The 21,596-nt window shown below is 37.2% G+C and overlaps 1 protein-coding gene across 1 annotated transcript in view; it reads left to right on the top strand.

Annotated features, from left to right (window-relative positions):
* The window catches only part of UBE2D2 (ubiquitin conjugating enzyme E2 D2), a 57,174-nt gene that overhangs the window by 21,997 nt on the left and 13,581 nt on the right, over positions 1-21,596 (top strand). Inside the window, exon 2 of the mRNA XM_037147524.2 lies at positions 20,368-20,431. Within this exon, the coding sequence (XP_037003419.1) occupies positions 20,368-20,431 (64 nt within the window). The remainder of the gene's footprint in view (positions 1-20,367; positions 20,432-21,596) is intronic.

Here is a 21,596-nt window from a genome sequence, read left to right as displayed (position 1 = left end):
CAAATTTGATTTTTTTACATTTGATTTGTTTGAATCAATATATAAACAAGGTGAATTAATTGGTTGATGTCTTTTAAGTCTTTGTTAATATATAGTTATTCCTTTTTTCATACACTTTGTTGTTGTTGTTGAATAAAACAGGTTCCATATTCCTTATACTGTCCCACATTCTGTAGATTCTGCTGATTGTATCCTCGTTTACTTAGACTTGCAAGCAGTCCTCCTGTTCTTAGCTCTACTTCCAGGAGTTGCTTGCCCAGTCAGTTTCTGAGCCATTATAAGTTACGTTTGGTTCCTTCTTTTTTTTTTTTTTTTTTTTTTTTTAATATTTTATTTATTTATCTTTAGAGGGGAGGGGAAGGAGAGAGGGAGAGAAGCATCAATGTATGGTTGCCTTTCGTGCGTCCCCTGCTGGGAACTGGCCTGCAGGGAACTGGTCTGCAACCCAGGCATGTGCCCTGACTGAGAATTGAACCACGATTGTCTGGTTCGCAGGCCTGTGCTCAATCCGCTGAGCTACACCAGCCAGGGCCTTGGTTCCTTCTTGAGTTTTTCCCATGAACTAGGATTCACCTTTTTGTGACTGCTAATGAGCCACTATCAGTTATCAATCTGCTTTTTAGGTTCCAAAAGTTTTGCTGCTATTGTCTCCTCTCTCATTTTTGTACTGGTGGGTTAAACCTTTAAAAAATCTATTTCCTCTTACTGTTATAGGATTTTGAGAGCGAGTAAAAGTAATTGTTGCTCTACTTGGAAGTCTGAGACACTTTCAATGGTTCTTCCTGTATATATTTTTTAACACATGCTATAGTGTTACATCAAAATTTATGTTTCTAGGAATTCCAGCTTTAAAGAAATAGGTACTTCAAAAGTCATAAAATATAGAACCTCCAGATCTATTTACTTATATGTAGTTGACAAGAGTTTTGGACATTAAATATTATAGAAATAGTAATATTCTTCTCATACATTAATAATAACATTTAAAAATGACTGTCTTTAAATTTAGTTTAGTTGGGTAACTTATTTACTTCATTTGAGCTTTTAGGTAAATATTTATACCTGCTAAAATTAAATATTGTTTATTGTTATAAGGAACCTTGGGCAATATGTTAGAACGTTAAATTTGAAGGAACATGGATCACTTGAAATAAACTACTTTTATTATGATTTTCCCTCCTTAACAGCATTTTAAAATATTAAAACAATTTCTCTTGGGCTAATAGCTTTCAGTAACGGTAGATTTTTTGTTTTAGTATTTAACAGAATTAGAAATTGGTTGTTGTTTTGCTGAGAAACTGCTATGGTGGTAATCGTTGGGAGCATCTGTTTATTCAGAGTCCTGTCATCTTTAGAGATAAATAGGGGGATTTATCAGTTAGCTTTGCTGTATAACAAATGACCGCAAAATTTAGTGCCTTAAAAATGATTTATTATGTCACACGATTCTGTGGATTGACAGGCAGTTTTGCTTCATGTGTTGCCAGTCAGAGTCATTCCTGTGGGTGTGTTCTGCTGGCATCAGGGTTAGAAGATCTAGGAAGACCCTTCCCACATGTCTGGGCCTTGATGTTGACTGTTGGTTAGAATGTGTGCCTCCTGCTCCTGAATGGCCTTTCCAACAAGATAATGTGTACCTTCTCTGTGTGGTGGCTCATTGGTGGCTCAGAGCTCTGAGAGAGCAAAAGAATAAAAACTGTACTTGTAACTGATACAGTGCCATGTTTACTTTGCAAGATGCATGTCCAGCCTGGATTCAATTGGAAGAGAAGTAGGACTGCTTTTAAGATTTTATTTATTTATTTTTAGAGGGGAAGGGAAGGAGAGAAGGAGAGAAATATCAATGTATGGTTGCCTCTTGTGTGTTCCCTGTTGGGAACTGGCCTGCAACCCAGGCATGTGCCCTGACTGGGAATTGAACCACGATCGTGTGGTTCGCAGGCCCATGCTCAATCCACTGAGCTACACCAGCCAGGGCTAGACTACTTTTTTTAATCCTCACCAAAAACACGCTTATTGACTTTAGAGAGAGGGGGCGGGGGAGAGAAACATTGCTTTCTTGTACAGGTCCCCAGAGACTGAACCTGAAGCCTAGGCACATGTCCTGACCAGGAATTGAACCTGTGACCTTTTGATTTATAGGACTTCTCCCCAATCAAATGAGCACACTGGCCAGGGCTAAACTACTTCTTGATAAGAGGAATGGTATGTTCTTGCAGGGAGGATAGAAATTGTTGGCAACTGTATTTGGAGATGATTTGTTATAAGGGAAAATGTAGTAAATGTTGTCTTAATAAAACGTATTTTCTTCTTGGATAAGGTCATGTGTTGTAAACTTAATTATCTGGCAGAATTTTGCTTCTTTGGATTCATTAAAAACAATTCTAGGCCCTGGCTGGTGTAGCTCAGTGGATTGAGCGTGGGCCTGCGAACCAGACAATCGCGGTTCGATTCCCAGTCAGGGCACATGCTGGGGTTGCAGGCCAGTTCCCTGCAGGCCAGTTCCCAGCAGGGGACGCGCGAAAGGCAACCATACATTGATGTTTCTCTCCCTGTCTCCTTCCCCCCTTCCCCTTTAAAGATAAATAAAATCTTTAAAAAAAAAAAACAATTCTAATGGTTAGGTAATACTAAATTAACATTTTCAAAATGTTAATTTCAAAAAAAGTTTTACTTAAGATTTGTTTGGCCAGTCAGTAGGAGAAGGGAAAAGGAAAGAGTAGAGGGGAAAAGAAAGGCTTGTTGGATGTGAAACCCAAAAGCGCGATTGTTCTAGGAAGTCTAGCCGTTTACTTGCAGCTTGGTCTTTTCCTGTCGGAATAACTTATTAAATTGCTTTATTTTTCCTGCTTCATTGAAAGATAAATGATATGTAATATTGTCTAAGCTTAAGGTATACAGTGTTGATTTGATACATTTACACATTGCAGAACAATTACCACTACAGTGTTAGCTAATACCTCCATTGCTGTGCATAATTACCATTTTTTGGTGTGTGTGTTTTAAGATCTATTCTCAGCAAGTTTCAAGTATATAATACAGTATTACTAACTATAATCACCGTGCTGTACAGTAGATCCTCAGAATGTATTTGTTTTATAACTGGAAAATTGTAGTCTTTGACCAGCATTGCCCCTTTTCCCCAAATCCCTCCTGCCCCCAAGTTACTTTGTACAGGCAGGCTACTGCCAGGAGACTAAGGATAAGGTATTAAAACAATGAAAGATCTTAGGATCTAAGTGTTCTAAAAAGCCATATATGTACATGGATTAAATTGTTTCTTGTAGCATTAAAATGTAATCACTAGTCTCTTTGAGTTTTTACCTTGTGTTATATAAGTTTTTCCTGTAAGATTACCAGCCTAATGACCAGGGAGGTAGGTGGTCCTCTTCTTGCATGTCTGTCTATTCTGGAAAATGTCAGATAAAATTGAGTAACAGGAGGAAAGGATTTCTTACTGTCAGCCTTGTTCCTACTAAGACTCTAGCTTAACTTGTTTTATTGATAGCACACATGTATTAGGAAACTTGAAGCTGACTGGGTTGTACTTTTTTCTTTAACTTGATTCAGAATATTTTTATACCAAAGAACTCTGCTTGCCACCTCCTCTTTGTTAATGTCAAAAATCTCAGAATTCTGAGGTAAGCATTCCCCGTAAGTTAATTGGTCAGATTTACCATATTAAAAACTGCTTACAGCCCTAGCTGATGCAGCTCAGTAGATTGAATGCTGGACTTTGAAGCAAAGGGTCACTGATTCAGTTCCCAATCAGGGCACATGCCTGGGTTGCAGGCCAGGTCTCCAGTGAGGGACCTGGTAGAGGCAACCACACAAAGATGTTTCTCTTTCTCCTTCATGTCCCTTCTCTCTAAAAACAAACAAACAAACAAATAAATATAAAATAAAATAAAACTGCTTACAAGTGCTTTACTTTGTTCTTTTTTAAAAATATTTTATTTATTTATTTTTTGAAAGAGGGGAAGGGAAGGAGAAAGAGTGGGAGAGAAATATCAATGTATGGTTGCCTCTTATGTGTCCCCTCCTGGGAACTGGCCCGCAACCCGGGCATGTGCCCTGACTGGGAATTGAACCGTGATCGTCTGCTTCACAGGCCCGTGCTCAATCCACTGAGCTATACCAGCCAGGGCAAAATCTTTTAAAATATATTAAAAATTGTAAATGTTTTTGAAACAGATAATGCTATTTGTGATACCAAACCTTTCACCACCCTAACTGTGGACTTGAATTTTCTGTCTAATCCCCTCCCAGCTCTTGCTGCAAATAAAATGGAAATCCGTTTAGATTGTAAATTTTATCCTAGGAAAACAGAAACTGTTCATTTTTCTTATTGTCATGGTACTGTAATATCCACCCCCAAGACAGTAGTAAATGCTTCTATTACTTTGCAGAAGATACTTGATTAGATAGCATCTCAAGTGGTTTCAACATGGACAAAGAGCTCCTATCTCTAAGCTTACATAAAAGGTAATTTTGAAAAGGCATTTCTTAAGCTTTACCTATTCACACTTCTGTTATTCTTATCTAGTGTCTAGTTTTAGAGAGTGGACTGTTCTAGGGAGATGCAGAAATCTTTTTCTAAAGTCAGGTGGTGTTTTGAATAATTATTCTAGAATACAATCTCGGACCTGAGACTTGGTTCAGGCTTTTTTTTTTTGTAACTTGAATTGTTTTTTGTGTGTGTGTGCTTTGACTCATATATGAAACAGCTTTGCAAATGTGTAGCCAGTCTTCTAGCGTAGTAAAATTTAATGGCTTTCTTGACTGTTGGTCACCTACCTATCGTTCTGTTGTAGAGATTGTTGGTCTATAGCACAGGTGGCAATCACAAGGCCCATGGGCCGAATCTGGCCCTCCACCTTGTTTTACCCAGCCTGGCACCTTGTTTTATCCAGTGGCATCGCCGAGCTCCTTGCCCCTAGATAAGGAGCAGTTACATTTCTACTGCCCTAAAATTACATTCAGCCCTGTGAAGGCAACCGCAAGGCTGATGTGGCCTCTGGTGAAAATGAGTTTGACACCCTTGGTCTATAGGAAGACTGATGTAACTGTGGGAAGATTCATTATTTTGAACTCCCCAGGTTAGTGTTAGAGAACTTGTGACACAGAAGCTGACTGTGTTTTGGAAGAGTGAAGTCCATGAGAAGTATTACTTCTAAGTTTCAAGGATTTACAGTTATAATTTAACAGTTTTCATATATTTCAAAACATCAGAGTACCAAAACTTAATTTTATGTGCTACTTACTAAAAACAGGATGTGTGATTTTTTAGGGGGGTAGAGGTACAGTTTTATGGGGTACAGTGGGAAATAGGATGTTATTTTTACCTCTTTTTGAGGTCCCCATTGTCTTGCCACTGTAAATAGCACAGAAGCACAGGAAGATAATATTAGACTTCATTTATTTCATTTTCATGAGGTACGTGGCAATTAGTGTTATAGGGGAGTGTGACAGTGACTGTTGATAAAATAAGTTCTTTAGGTTTCTAGTTCTTACAGTTGACCCTTGAGCAGCACAGGTTTGAACGGGGGGCGGTTCACTTATATGTGGATTTTTACTAGTAACTACATAAAGTACTATAAATGAGGAAATTGGGAAATACGGAAAACCATATTTCCTTACAGTTTTTTTTAAGATTTTATTTATCTTTAGAGGGGAAGGGAATGACAGGAGAGAAATATCATTGTTTGGTTGCCTCTCGTGCATCCCCTGCTGGGAACTGGCCCACAACCCAGGCATGTGCCCTGACTGGGAATCGAACCACAATCGTCTGATTCGCAGGCCCATGCTCAATCCACTGAGCTGTACCAGCCAGGGCTTACAGTTTTCTTAATAACATTTGTCTTTTCACTAGCTGACTTTATTATAAGAAACAGTATATAATATATACAACACACAAAATATGTGTTATCAACTGTTTATGTTAGGTAATGTTTCCAGTCAGCAGTAGTCTATTAGTAATTAAGGTTTGGGGAGTCAGAAGTTATACTAATTTCTGTGTTGCTCAGGGGTCAACTGTAGTTAACTTAAGGAGTCAGCTGGTGTAAAGATGCTGGTTACCCAGATAGTTGTTCACATGTCAGGAAGAGAGCTCTTTTCCTAGAGTTGCAGTATTTTCTTAGGAGTTTACTTAGTGAGTGGTAAAATCTTTTAGCATAGGTGCTTCATCATCTATCTGTTAGCATATAGACTCTCCTCATGTACCTGGCTTTGTGCCACCCCCATTTGGACATAGAATGTTGAAGAACATTGACTGAAAGGAAAAGGAATTTTATCTGTTCATTCAGGCATCTGAGTGCCTCTTACATTTCTAGTTCTGGTCTCTGGGAAATGCGATAGAGAATATGATACACTTTGTCTCTCACTCAAGGAATCGATAATTAAGCATTTAAGCAGGGGAGGTAAGGGCATACAAAAGTTAACTTCTGATAGTTGAGGACAGAAAATTGAACATGAAATAGTGCTATTCAGTATCATATATGATACTAGATTTGTGTATTAATAAATACAGTAGCTGCTTGGAGAAAGAAGGATGTCCATGGGGAATAAAAAAGATTGTTTTCATCTTTAGAAAGTGGTATGTAAACACTAATTTTTTTTAATTGGAAGTATTTATGTTGTGTTTTAGAACCATAACTGTGCAATGCCATGGCTGGTGTGGCTCAGTGGATTGAGTGCTGGCCTGTGAACTGAAGGGTTACCAGTTTGGTTCCCAGTGAGAGCATGTGCCTAGGTTTTGGGCCAGGTCCCTGGCTGGGGGCATGTGATAGACAACCTATTGATGTTTCTCTCCCTGTCTTTCGTGTGTGCGTGTAAGATATATCTCTTTTATATATCTATGTGTGTATATATGCATATATGTATATACATATGCATATATGTTTATGCATATGTATACACACATGTGTATATGTGTATACCTACATGTATATATGGATGTGTGTGTGTATAAACCATAACTGTGGTATTGTGAAGATAGATAAAAAACAAACTGGGCTGCAGCCTTTTAATAACCTCAGGTTCGTAATTGGGTTAATTAGATGCATTGTCAGAATTTCATATTGGTTTCTTCTTTGTGAAACTTAAAATGTGCCAAGCTAATTTGAATATCTTATAATTCAGCTGTACTTTATTTTATAGAAAAATCTTGTAAATCTGAACCCATTAATTTTTACTTAAAACTTTATTTTCTATCGTTGACTTTTTCCCACTTGCTAAATAGTGACAGACCTCATTATTCTCTGGCTTCCTGAGCCTCCCCCCCTTTATTAAAGTGTAAACCTGGTTGTATAATTAAGGTCAATAGGAGTCTAGAGAAAGGATTTTTTATGACTTTATAATTCTTTGAATTCCTGTTTTACCTAAAGTTAATCAGGATCTCCTCTGCTATACAGAATTTTAGATCATACTTATTTCATAAACAAGCTTGACTTTCTGGATTGTAGAAGCTTTCAGGGCACATGCCTGGGTCACAGATCAGGTCCCCAGTTGAGGGCGTGCTGCAGGCAACCACACATTGATGTTTCTCCCTCTCTTTCTCCCTCCCTTCCCCTCTCTCTAAAAATAAATAAATAAAATCTCGAAAAAGCCCAAAGAAACCACTGCTCATGTGATGCAGATGGCAGAAAGATTGGATGGGAGGCCTGCTTTGATAACTGTGTTGATTTTCTCCAGTAGAATTTCCACAGAAATGAAGATAGAATGCTTTCGTTCCTTTTGCTCGTTGGAAGCAATGTCCATTTCTGTGGGTCTGGGATATTATGAAGAAGGGGGAAGGATGTCCCTGCATTAATGATCTTAGAATATCTGTAAACTCAAGTCCAGCGACAAATTAAGCTGAAAAGGTGCAGGGCATTTAGTCTTAGGGTATAATAATCACTTATGTAATAAATCTAAGCTGTACTTGCCTAATCCCAGCACACCACTGAAATGAGTCAAAAATAAAAGCACTGGGTTTATAACAGTCACAAAGTGAATAATGATCTTAGCCACTATGAAGTATTGGTCATAATTTGGCAATGAATGTGATGGGGCTTTTCTGAGAAGTAGAGATAGTTTGATGGATAAACTTCTGGGATCAAAAATCACAAGAAACAAACTGTCTTCTTTTTGCTCAACTAAATGAGTCTGTACTGCTTTCTTCCAAAACATTGTTCCTCTTCTCATCTCCATTTTTTAAAAAGATTTTATTTACTTATTTTTAGAGAGGGGGGAAGGGAGAGAGAAAGCGGAAGAAATATCAATGTGTGGTTGCCTCTCACACGCCCCCCTACTGGGGACCTCACCCACAACCCAGGCCGTGTGCCCTGACTAGGAATTGAGTCGGTGATCCTTTGGTTCACAGGCCAGCATTCAATCCACTGAGCCACACTAGCCGGGGCTTTTTTCTTTTTTTTAACCTTCATCCGAGGATATGTTTTTAATTGATTTTCAGACAGCAAGAGAAACATCATTTGATTAGGGGTTGAACCCACAATCTAGGTGGGTATCCTTACCAGGAATTGAATCTGCAACTTTTTGGTGTACAGACAAGACAGTGCTCCAACCAACTGAGCCACCAAGCCAGGGCTCATCTCCATTTCTTTACTCATGCTGTCCCAGACCCTTGAAATGCCCCTGCTTAAAACCTGTGCCTGTTGAAACCCTACTCATGCTTCATTGTCCACTCAAAAGCCACCTCTTTCATAAGTCCTTTCTATCCTGAAGTTACTTCTTTTGGGCCTTTGTGTCTCAGGGCACTTAGATATTTCTTTGCACTCATATTATTAGTAAGCTTGTCTTTTCCATCTGGCTAGATTGTAAACTGCAGAAAAAAATGTATGTGTGTATATGTGTATCTTATTAATGTTAATAGTAATGTAAAACAAATAAGTAAAAAGGTATGTGCTTCATAAGAAAACTGGTCTTCCCCTGTTTTTCTAGAAAAACCGTTTCAAGCCAGAGACACATCAACTATATATTTGATCACTACTGGAAGCTATTAACATTATCATATAAATAGCATTTGTAAGGATTTCCAGGAACTTGACAAAACTGATTTTTAAAACATACTACCCTGACTGGTGTGGCTCAGTAGATGAAGCGCTGGCCTGCAAACTGAAATGTCACCAGTTCAATTCCCAGTCGGGGAACATACCTGGGTTGTAGGCCAGGTCCCCAGTTGGGGGCATGCAAGAGGCAGCTGATCAGTGTTTCTTTTACACATTGATGTTTTTCTCTCTTTTTCCCACTTCCTTATAAATAATAAAATCTTTTTTAAAATCCCTCCCTGTATTCTGCTTTGGAAAGGGAATTTATATTGTATTAACCATGTCTGAAAAGCTACTCACATGTGTTTTCTCTTCCACATTCTTTTAAAACACTTTTAATACATTATGAATGTATTTAATATCACTAGCCTTTATATTTAAAAACATAAGTTGCTAAGTTTTATGTATGTGTTTTTTACCACTATAAAATTTTTTTAAGATTTTATTTATTTATCTTTAAAGGGGAAGGGAAGGAGAGAGGGAGAGAAACATCAATGTATGGTTGCCTTTTGTGCATCCCCTGCTGGGAACTGGCCTGCAGGGAACCAGCCTGCAACCCAGGTATATGCCCTGACTGGGAATCGAACCGCGATCCTTTGATTCGCAGGCCCGTGCTCAATCCACTGAGCTACACCAGCCAGGGCCTAAAATTTTTTTAAAATCACATTGAATTAATTTATCGTCTAAATGGAAAGATAAGATACAGATAATAAGAAATAACTATAGAATTTCAACCATGTCGTGAAGATTTCTCTGTGTCATGTTTGAAAGACTTTCATTGTAAAACAGTAACATTTCTTTGTTTAGGGTTTTAAAAGGGTTTTTTGTTGTTGTTTTTTGTTTGTTTGTTTGTTTTTTGTCTCTTTCAGACTTATTTCTGACTTTCCTATAGACTGTAGGCCTTTTGAGAAGATAAAATTTTGGATTAGGAAGGTGGTGTACAAAGACTGGACCAGGGGAAAAAGCAAATCCTGGTTCTGAGTCCAAACAATATTTTCTTTATATTTGACTTCTTCAGAACCTTGAATATTCTTACAAGGCTGTGGATTATAATATTTCTCAAGCTTACTTGACCCCTAAACCTGTACCTAAACTATGCTGTGTAAGTGTCCGTTTTAGTTTTACTTGTTTTACAGGTGTGAAAACTATGATCTGGAGAAGTTGAATGACTTGCTTAAAGTTACCTAAGAGTAAACTAATGTGAAAACATCAAAGAATATTAAGATTTAGAAAACCTGAATTCTGCCTGTTACCCCCTACCGATAGCAGCGAAAACATGAACAGATTATAGAATAACCATTAAAATCCTCATGGAGACTTATTTTCATGAATATACTTACAGATCAAATGTTTAGTTTTCAATATTTGCAACCTAAAGATCTCCATGCAGTTTTTTTGTAGAACCAGTTATTAAAGTGTGAAGGACATTTAGGGTTTTTATAAACTTAGAAAATAGCCATCCACTTACACATTTAGAAGAAAATTTCTCTTTAATAGTGGAAGTATTTCAGTTCAATAAATAGCAGATAAGTTATGTGAAACATTAACTATATCATTGATGAGAAAATTTTAACTAAATGGGTTCCCCTCAAGCACCAACACATTTTCTGGTGGTACCCAGGAAACATATTTCAGATTTCTGTAGTATTAGATGATGAAATTCATCTCAGACATTTAATGATTGTTGGCAAGAAATGTGCTGTGGATCTGGGCTCGAAGGAGGCTTATCAAATGGTATGAATAAAGGTTCAAATGGGCATTGTCTTGCCCTGGCTGGTGTAGCTCAGTGGATTGAGTGCGGGCCTGGGAATCAGGCACCCACGGTTCGATTCCCAGTCAAGGCACATACCTGGGTTGCAGGCCAGTTCCCAGCATGGGACACACAAGAGGCAACCATACATTGATATTTTTCTCCCTCTCTCCTTCCCTTCCCCTCTAAAGATAAATAAAGAAAATCTTCAAAAAAAATGGGCATTGTCTTGTTATCTCCATGTTTTTGGAGTTTGGCACATGAATTGGCCTCGTGGTTAAGCCTGTTTTAGGGATAATTTTCCCTTCTCTAGGCAATGCTCAAGTTTGTAAGTTCCAGTGTACTCAATAGTTTATTTTTACCTGTGTGGATGGATTGAGGAAATAATTCTAAAAACCCATACTTAATAAATAAAAGGCATTGTTGCATGGTTTAAAAGAAGGGGGGGGGCGTATAGTTTTAGTTAAATTGAAGTATTTATCTAGAACTTAAATATACAAGAATAAATGCAAGTTTGTATTAAAACATTGTAATAGTGGAAAATGCACGAAGTACATTAAATGTCCATCAACTAAAGAAAGGATCCATTGTAGTCTGGGCAGGATTAGAAGTCACGGTGGTTTGCAAGAGATTTTATTTAAGGAAATAAATAAATAAATAAATAAGGGTGGGGGGAAGGAAACCTATGTAAGATAAAACAGTTTTGGCAAAGGCTTGACTCATGGGCTTTCAATGCTTTTTTTTCCTCTTGTTGAAAATAGCATTTTCTCTTAAAAAATTTTTTTAAATTAAAACCATCGCATGTTTAATTTACCTTTTTGTCTATTGGTCTTTTCTTTGCCACCACCCTCTCTTCCCTGGCTTTTTCAATGAGAGCCACGTCAAATTAATCACTGGATTGACTGCTTCATCTTTTTATTTTTTAATGAATGGTATACCACAGTTGTAAAATAATAAGATTTGAGATGAACACTATGGAAATGTTGCTTTTTGCTAAACAGTAGCAAGTTGAGCCGTAATCAAAAAAACATTGAAGAGTTTTAGTTAAAAATGATTGCTTCTTTCTGTACTTGGACTTTTTAAAAAATCAATTGTTATCTAGTACAAGTTTATTTTTTTACCATGGGGGAAGGGCAGGGAGCAGGTTACCTGCCCTTGTTTGAGGGTATGTTTTTTTTAAAATATATTTTATTGATTATGCCATTACAGTTGTTCTATTTCCCGCCCTTCATCCCCTGCACCCTGCACACCCTTCCCCTACCATTCCCCCCCTTTAATTTATGTCCACGTGTCTCAAGTTCTTTAGATTCTATATTTCCCCTACTATACTTGCCCTCCCCTCTATCTATTTTCTATCTACAGTCTATGCTACTTATTCTCTGTACCTTCTCCTTCCTCCTCCTCCCACTCCCCTGTTGCTAACCCCCCATGTGATCTTCATTTCTATGGTTTACTCCTGATCTAGCTGTCCTCTTAGTTTGCTTTTGTTTTAGGTGTGGTTGTTAATAACTGTGAGTTTGCTGCCCTTTCACTGTTCATCTTTTTTATCTTCCTTTTTTTAGATAAGTCCCTTTAACATTTCATATAATAAGGGCTTGGTGATGATGAACTCCTTGAATTTGATCTTATCTGAGAAACACTTTATCTGTCCTTCCATTCTAAATGAAAGCTTTGCTGGATAGAGCAATTTTGGTTGTAGGTCTTTGGATTTCACGACTTGGAATACTTCTTTCCAGCCCCTTCTTGCCTAGAAGGTCTCTTTTGAGAAATCAGCTGACAGTCTGGTGGGAACTCCTTTGTAGGTGACTGTCCCCTTATCTCTTGCTGCTTCTAAGATTCTCTCCTTCATTTTAATCTTGGCTAATGTAATGATGATGTGCCTTGGTGTGTTCCTTCTTGGGTTCAACTTCTTTGGGACTCCGAGCTTCCTGAATTTTCTGGAAGTCTATTGCCTTTGCCAGATTGGGGGAGTTCTCTTTTATTATTTGTTCACATAAGTTTTCCACTTGCTCTTTCTCTTCCCCTCTGGTACCCCTATAATTCAGATGTTGGAGCATTTAAAGATGTCCTGGAGGTTCCTAAGCCTCTCCTCATTTTTCTGAATTCTTGTTTCTTCATCCTTTTCTGTCTGGTCATTTTTTTCCTCCTTCTGGTCCACTCTCTTGATTTGAGTCCCAGTTTCCTTTCCATCACTGTTGGTTTCCTGTGCATTTCCCTTCATTTCACTTAGTTTAGCCTTCATTTGTTCCTCTAATTTATGACTAAAATCAACCATTTCTATGAGTATCCTGATCACCAGTGTTTTGAACTGTGCATCTGATAGGTTGGCAATTTCTTAGCCGCCTAGAGTTATCGGCTCCAGGGGTTTGAGTTCTTCTTGAGCCATGTTTTGGTCTGTTCCAGCCTGTTAGGTGTGAGAAGTGGAGCCTTGGGTGTTCACCAAGGTGGGGCTACCCAGGTCGCTGGTTTGTGATGCTGTATGTGGGGGCGGGGTCAGAGAGGGAGCAATAGGGGTTCCCTCTTCTGCTTCATGCCACTGGGCCTGCACGGTCTGTCTCACTGCTTGCTCCTTCGCTGGTTTATCTGCACAAGAATGTGTGAACGCGGTCAGCCTGCTGCCTTGCACCTTCACTGGGTCCGCCCGTTGCTACCCCATGCCTGGGATCCACCCTCCACTGTCTGTGCACCTGGGTGGGGGGTCTTTTTTGCCCGACCCGCTCTGCTGCTGGCTCCACCCCTCTTACCAGTCTGGCTGAATGGTTCGTTGTTGTCGGACTTCCGTATAGTTCAATTTTCTGTGGTTTGGCTGCATTTTTTGTTGCTAAAACTTTGTTGTGCAAGAAAGTACAGTGTTTCCACCTACGCCTCCATCTTGACAGAAGTCTGTATTTTTGTTTGTTTGTTTAATTTTATCACTTGTTATAAAGAAATTCAAAGCCAGTAACTCTTTTGTTCTGCTCTAACCTTTAAGGAATTAAAAAATAAATAAAAATAAAAACAACCTCTAAAACTTAAATTTTGTTTAACTTCTTATTTTTTATTTTATTTTATTTTTTTATTTATCCATTTCTAGACAGAGGGGAAGGGAGGGAGAGAGGGAGAGAAACATCAATGTGTGGTTGCCTCTCAAGAGTCCCCACTGGGGACTTGGCCTGCAACCCGGGCATGTGCCCTGACTGCGAATCAAACCAGTGACCCTTCAGTTCACAGTCTGGTGCTTAATCAATTGAGCCTCACAGCCAGGGCTTAATTTCTTATTTTATTATCTAATGGTTCATGTTTTAAAAGCTATATGTATCCTGTTTCTTGGGTAAAATTTTACTAAGGGTAAAAAAAAAAAGGATCCATTGTGGTTTAGACATTGAGTAGCAAAATAAAACAGTAACAAAAAGGAATAACCCAGATTTACTTGTGCATCTTCATGGAAAATATCTCAGTAGGTTGAGGGAGGAGCAAAATATAGAAGAATACATGCCATGTAGCACTTTTAAAACAAAAGTTAAAAGAACATAATAAGACTATATTGTTTATGAATATAGGAAGGAATAAAAGAATGTAAGGGAATGATATACACTAAATTTGGGGTAATTATTACTTCAGGAAAGATAACCAGGGGACTCCTTAAAGATCCAAAGTTAATATAATAGTGTTAAGATTTTGCAAGGCTGGGTGGTAAATTTTGTGGTGGGTGTATTCTATACTTTTGATTGACTTGAAATTTTTGAAGGGAGTATAGACTAACCTTGAATAAGGTTACCTTATTTTGCTTATACTCAGAATACTGAGTATTCTGCTTATACTTATCAGGGAAAGATTAATATTGATACATGTTTCCATTAATTTGGCTTTATAATAGAAGGCAGCATTACTAAGAAAGAAATAGCAAATATGTGAGAGTGCCACCCTTGCTGCTGTAGCTCAGTGGATTGAGCACAGGCCTGCAAACCAACTGTGGTTCGATTCCCAGTGTGGGCACATGCCTGGGTTGCAGGCCAGTTCCCAGCAGGGGACACACAAGAGGCAACCATACATTGATATTTCTCTCCCTCTCTCTTTCCCTTCCCCTCTAAAGATAAATAAAGAAAAAAATCTTTAAAAATATGTGAGAGTGCCAAGATATTAAGTCTATCAGTGGCAGGTAGTTTGATATTGTCAAATATACTGTTTCTCTCAAATTCATTATGATAATTACGAATTACTAATAGTTCCCAAATTTTAAACATTTATAATTTTAAATACTCTAGCAATTTTTTTCAAATTTTAGCTTCAAGTAGTATAAGGACACATAAGCGAGCGGTAAAAATTAAGTTAATATTTGTTGCAACTGACAGAATTGGGGCAGGGAGATTGCAGTAGTGTGGTAATGTTGGACTACTTCCCTACACTTGTGTCATGAAAATGTGGAATATGTCTTTACTTTTCTAGGTCTCACCCCTTTGTTGAAATCGCCATCTGTACTACCATTTTACCCTTCACAACTTCTTTTCCCTTTCCATCTTGCTGTAGTGAGTTTTCTGCCATTGTCTTTTGTCTCTGATGTTTAATTTGTCAAACATAATGGTTATTAAGATTTAGTATGCATAATGATTTCCTGGGGGGCTTGTTAAATAAAATACACATTGTTAGGCTAAACTCTACAGTTTCTGATTCGGTAAGTCAGGTTGGAGCCTGAGAATTTGCATTTCTAATGTTTTCTTGTGATATTGATGCTGCTGTGCAGGACCTCATTTTTTGAGAACTACTAATGGTCTAGCTATTCTTTCTTTACAGTTCAACCTTCTTAAAGTAGGTTTAGCTTAATTTCCTGGGCAACATAAAGGTTCTCAGACATTCTAACTTGTACATTGCTAGTATTTTAGATCCAGACTAAAGAAGCATGATCTAATAGAACATTGTATAGTATTATAGAACACCACATCCTTACTCTGCTAATTACTGATATCTTCCTTGGGTTAGATACTTTGGTCTCAGTGATTTCTTCTGACTTTGAAATTACAATTCTCTGAGTAATAATCTGCTTAAATCTTCTCATTCTGAGATTTGTTATCACCACCAAAGATATAAATATTTATATAGCAATATCCAGGAATATTAGAGCTTCAGAGCCATTTTTCTATGAAATTAACTATAACCTCATTTTCCCATCTTGTTCCTTTTCAGTTTATGCAATAGGATAAAGACAGATCTCTATTCCATGCCATCTGTATTTTGTTTTGTGATTGTTAAGATGGGGAAAGAGGGTTATTTAAAAATAGCTAATAAAAGTATTACTGTATACCCTTTGTAGGATGCGCTCCCCTCAGAGAATTAGAAAGTCTTCTTTCTTTCTGCAGTAATGCTATAATACAGAAGCATGTAAGGTTTTTGGAGCTGTTAGTGTTCTTCCAAGGACATTTTTTCATTTCTTTGAGAGAGGGAGAGAGAGAGAAACATTGCTAGGTCACCTCTACTACATGCCTTGACTGGGAACACAGTCTGCAATGTAGGAATGTGCCCTGACTAGGAATCAAACAAGACCTTTCACTTTGGGTGGTGACGCCCAATGGACTGGACTGAGCTACATAGGTTAGGGCAGTAGTGGTTCATTTTAAATACAGGCTGATCCTTTGGAAAATAGGTGTTCTTAAGGAATAATAATGTAAGGCATTGTTATTATCCCTGCATATCTCTTTATTGGAAGTCATATTCCTAAGCCAAAAAGATAGTAGTAGGAAACATATAAAAAAGTTCATAGAGCCCTAGCTGGTGTGGCTCAGTGGATTGAGTGATCTGTGAACCAGAAGGTCGCTGGTGTGATTCCCAATTAGGACACACGCCTGGGTTTCCTAGATGGGGTGTGTGTGAGAGGCAACCTACCAATGAATCTCTCACACATTGATATTTCTCTCCCTACCCCTTTCTCTAAAAAGTAAATAAAATGTTTTTTTAAAAATGGAGGATTCTTTACCTTAATTGTCCCTCTTTTCTAAGTTTAATTATATATGCTTTATTTCTCTTGCTCTTTCTATGGGAAGGTTTTTAAATAAATAGAACAGTTCTTTGATTTTTTTTTATTTTATAGTCCCTAATCTCAATTCTAGTAATTTTTTAGAGTAAAAAGTTAAATAAATTAATATATAGATATAAAGCCAATTGATAAAACCAACTGTTAAAGTACTGATACATTTTTTTCTGCCCAAGTGATCTGTCTAGGTCAGTGCCTTTATTAAAGTTTAAGATTCAGCCTCACTTTTCATCTTCATGCCGAGACATCAGATTTTGTGTTTATTCTGTGTTTTCATTATTTCGATTATCCTACAGATGGTTACTACTTTTAATAGGTATTTTATTTTAATCCAAATTTATAGCCAAGAACTGGTATTTGTTTTTCAAAAATTAGGTAAATAGACTTGTTATAGAATTTAGAAGATATTGGGGGCGTGGTGGGGGGGGCAAGGGAAGAATTTAGAGGGTATAGCCCTGGCTGGTATGACTCAGTGGATTGAATGCTGGCCTAAAAACCAAATGGTCTCTGGTTCAATTCTCAGGGCACATGCCTGGGTTGTGGCCCGGGTCCCCAGTTAGGCATGTGTGAAAGGCAACCACACATTGATCTTCCTCTCCCTCCTTTCTCCCTTCTTTCCCCTCTCTCTAAAAATAAAATGAATAAAATTGTTAAAAGAATTTTAAAAATTTGCCCTGGCTGGTGTAGTCAGTGGACTGAGCGTGGGCTGCGAACCAAATGGTCACTGGTTCAATTCCCAGTCAGGGTTGTGTGAGAGGCAATCACACAATGATACTTCTCTTGCTCTCTTTCTCTTTCCCTTCCCCTCTCTCTAAAAATACATACATACATACATACATACATACATAAATTCTTTTGAAAAAAATTTAAAAATTTAAAGTATAAGAGAATATATACAGTTCCCATTTTCACCCCAAAGCAATCTTTTCTTCCTGAAGACAAGTACTGTTAACTAGTGTTGTTAACTAGTTTCTGTTAACAAGTTCTTGCATATTCTTCAGAGATCTTTCTGCATATACAAAGATGGATGGATATATGCTTTTTTAAAATAAACAACTTTGAAATACATAATATGCAGTAAAATTCCACAATTATAAGTATCAGTTTGAGTTTTGATAAATATATACACAGTTGTGCAATCTATACCAAAGTCACGATTTAGAACATTTCTATCACCCCTCACATTTTTTATTATGTTCTTTTGTAGTCAGTCCCATCCTCCAATTCCCTCCCTCCCCTGGAGTTTACTATTGATGTTTTCTGTCAATATAACTTTGCCTTTTCTAGAGTGTCATTATTAGTAAAATCATATAGAACATAATCTTTTTTCCCCCCAGAACGTAGTCTTTATGTCTGATTTCTTTTACTTAGTATTATGCTTATGAGATTAATCCATATCCAGGCCTTGAACCAAGGAAATGTTGAATAAGTATGTTAAATGTCTATTAGCCTAAGTTTGGGTTAGATTTTTAACATTAATTATATTATAGTGACTCATGAAATGGACTCCTGGATCTTATATTCAGCTTAAGTAAATTTAGCTCTCATTGTTAAACCTTGATGTCATTCAGCATGGAAAATGGTGACTTAATTTGAATGATGCCTTTTTAAAAAGAAAAGGTTTTATTTATTTTTAGGGACGGGAAAGAGAAGGAGAGAAACATCAGTGTATGAGAGAAACACTGATCACATGCCCCCAAGTGGGGTCTGGCCTGCAACCCAGGCATGTGATGTGCCCTGACCAGGATCAAACCAGCGACCTTGCAGGCTGGCGCTCAACCACTGAGCCACACCAGCCAGGGCACCATGACTCAACTTGAAAGAAGCAAGATGTTAGGGATAAATCACAAGTGAAATTTCATTTAATGAACATGTCAAAACTTCAGCATAGCTTATTTAATTCAGATTATATTTCAGTAGCAATCTGTTGCTGTATTGGTCAAAAGAAGTAGGTAACTCCCCTGGCTGGTGTGGCTCAGTGGATTGAGTGCTGGCCTATGAACTAAAGAGTCACCAGTTCGATTCCCAGTCAGGGCACATGCCTGGTTGCAGGGCAGGTCCCCATTAGAGGTCATGTAAGAGACAACCGCACATAGATGTTTCCCTCTCTTTCTCCCTGCCTTCCCTTCTGTCTAAAATAAATAAATAAAACCTTAAGAAATAGATAACTTTTGCATTTTAAATCAAGCAAGCATGATTAGTTGCACTGAACTGAATTAAGACATTTGGGAATAGGCATTGTATATAGGTGATTTTTTTCTTGAGATGAGCAAGGAATCTCTGTTGTAGAGAGGTACAAAATCCAAAAATTGTAGTAGTAGAGAAAGTAAATATGTTAAATCTTTATCTCAGTTTTAACACTTTAAAAAGGCAAACTTCTGTACTTTTATGTTTTGTCCTCTAAGCTTACAGATGGATAAAACAGAATAATTTTATTTATTTATTTATTTATCTTTTAGAGGGGAAAGGAAGGAGAGAGGGAGAGAATATCAATGTATGGTTGCCTCTTATGCATCCCCTGCTGGGAATTGGTCTGCAACCCAGGCATGTGCCCTAACTGGGAATCAAACCTTGATCCTTTGGTTTGCAGGCCTGTGCTCAATCCACTGAGCTACACCAGCCAGGGCAAAACAGAATAATTTAATGTACCAAAATGACTAGTTGAATAAGTTAACTCAGAGGAAAAGACTTAGAGTTAACTATGGTACTGCAAATTAAAAAGTATATATTTGGAATAGTAAAACCCTGTCTTTATCAACTCAGTAAGATTCTAAGTAGTTTTTATTATACTTTAAAAATAGTAGGTTTTACTGTTTTAGTTGTAAAATAAAATCTAAAACTAGTCCTTCCCCAGAGCTTGATTTTTATCTCAAATGCCAAGTTAAGGGGAGAGGGAATATGACTTCCTGCCTTGGGTTTTTCAGACATCCCCACCCAGGAGCAAATCTCAAGTTTGTGGGCTGTTATGTTAAAATAGCTAAGCTGCTGGCATCTGGTTGTAGAAGATTACTACAGGTAGACCCACTTCTGATTATAAAACTTTATGATGGGATTTATTACTTCAGCCAGCCTTTTGAATGGTTTTGTATTTGTTTTTGTTTTTTAGTTTTTTTCTACTACCTTTGAGACCCTGGTAGTAGATATCATCTAAAAACATGTCAACATTTCGTTAGATGATCCTTTATAATTTGGAATATTTATGACTTCAAGAGGTTGTCTTGCGTGTAACCTAATTATTTTGAGATACAAAAACTGGCCATGAATCTTTTTTTAAAAACTAATAAATGCAGTTTTTACTTTAAAACAGTTTTCATGGCGCTTTAGTACATAATTCTGTTTACCTTCCTTATATTTACTTATTAAACTGTAAGCAAAAATGGTCCACTATTTAAAACATACATTTGTGTTCAAGAATCTAAAGTACTTTAACCTATCCTTCTCTGAGTGTGAAGGAGTATTTCTGAAAAACCTGTACTGATGAGACAGAGAATATTGATAACAGTGAAAATTGTATTAATGGGTAAACAATTAGATTTATGTTGAATACATTTCTTCTTTCTCTTAAGGAATTGAATGACCTGGCACGGGATCCCCCCGCACAGTGTTCAGCAGGTCCTGTTGGAGATGATAGTAAGTATTTAAAAGGAGTAATGGAGTTAAACAGGGTAACAATCTGCCTCCGGGGAACTATGGAAATGATGAATAAATACTCCTAAGATTGTTTTGCTGTAGGACAGAGGCAGTGTTTACCCTTACTTGTCCATGAAAGGTGCAGTTCTCTGTGTATCCCTGTCTTGCTCTTCTGTCTTGCTCATTATATTTTGAACCTCTTTTGCCAGACATTGTCTGTGCAATTATCCTGGCCCCTTCCTACCTATCCTTCACCCAGTCTGGGAACTTTGGGGTAGAATATTTGAACTTTTACCTACAACTAGGTATCATTAAGTAAGGTAATAGTAAGGACGGTCTTGCATGTGTGTGTGCCTGTCTATCTACTGGCTCATAACTTGTGATGAAGGCAGGTATGATTTGCTTACTTTTAATGTCCAATTTATCTGTTTAATCCTGTCTAAAGTAATTTATTAAATCTTAATGCACATGTTGGATAATTTCCTTTTGTTCTTTTTTGTTTCAACATAGCTTTTACCCCTTATACTATTTTTCTAGCTTTTTAAAAAGGGAAGATATTTTAATAAAACTGATTTTTTTACACAAGCTAATTTTAAAAATATAACATTTAGCAAATAGAAAAAAATGAGCGTACTTGGAAATCTTTGTGTAAAAGAAGTATATATAGATTAAGAAAAGTAAACATGAGGTTATATTAGCTTATATTAAAAGTTATATTTTCCTGATATTTCTTAAGAATAGTGTTTTCAATTTGCTAAATGTTTAGGAGTCAAAGAAGGGCCTATTATAAGGGTTGGTTTACATATAAAACAGATTTTATAAATTATAAGACTTAAATACATGTGATGAAAAATTCCATTTACATTATTACATTCAGACCTGTCCAGTATGAGTAATTATAGTATTTGATGCCAACTAGGCCAGGCCAACTACTAAACAACATTGTGTCATTAAAGCTTCACAGTAACAATTATTTTAGGTGAGTGGAGTAGAAGTTGTAAACTATTTTAGAGGAAGATACAGTGAGAAACTTATGGAAGTTCCCAAAGTGGACTTATATTCAGGTTTTGTCATTCCACAGTATTATATAGTGTACCTGTATTCATATACGCTTTGAATTGAAAGAGTGGTTTTATTTCAAGCAAATTTCTTAACGTTGAGAGTA

The sequence above is a fragment of the Artibeus jamaicensis genome, unplaced genomic scaffold, assembly GCF_021234435.1.
Source record: "Artibeus jamaicensis isolate MK-2021 breed Jamaican fruit bat unplaced genomic scaffold, CSHL_Jam_final contig_456, whole genome shotgun sequence".
Lineage (NCBI taxonomy): Eukaryota > Metazoa > Chordata > Mammalia > Chiroptera > Phyllostomidae > Artibeus > Artibeus jamaicensis.
Note: the sequence above shows the minus strand (reverse complement) of the source record. Positions and strands in the feature narration are given on the sequence as shown.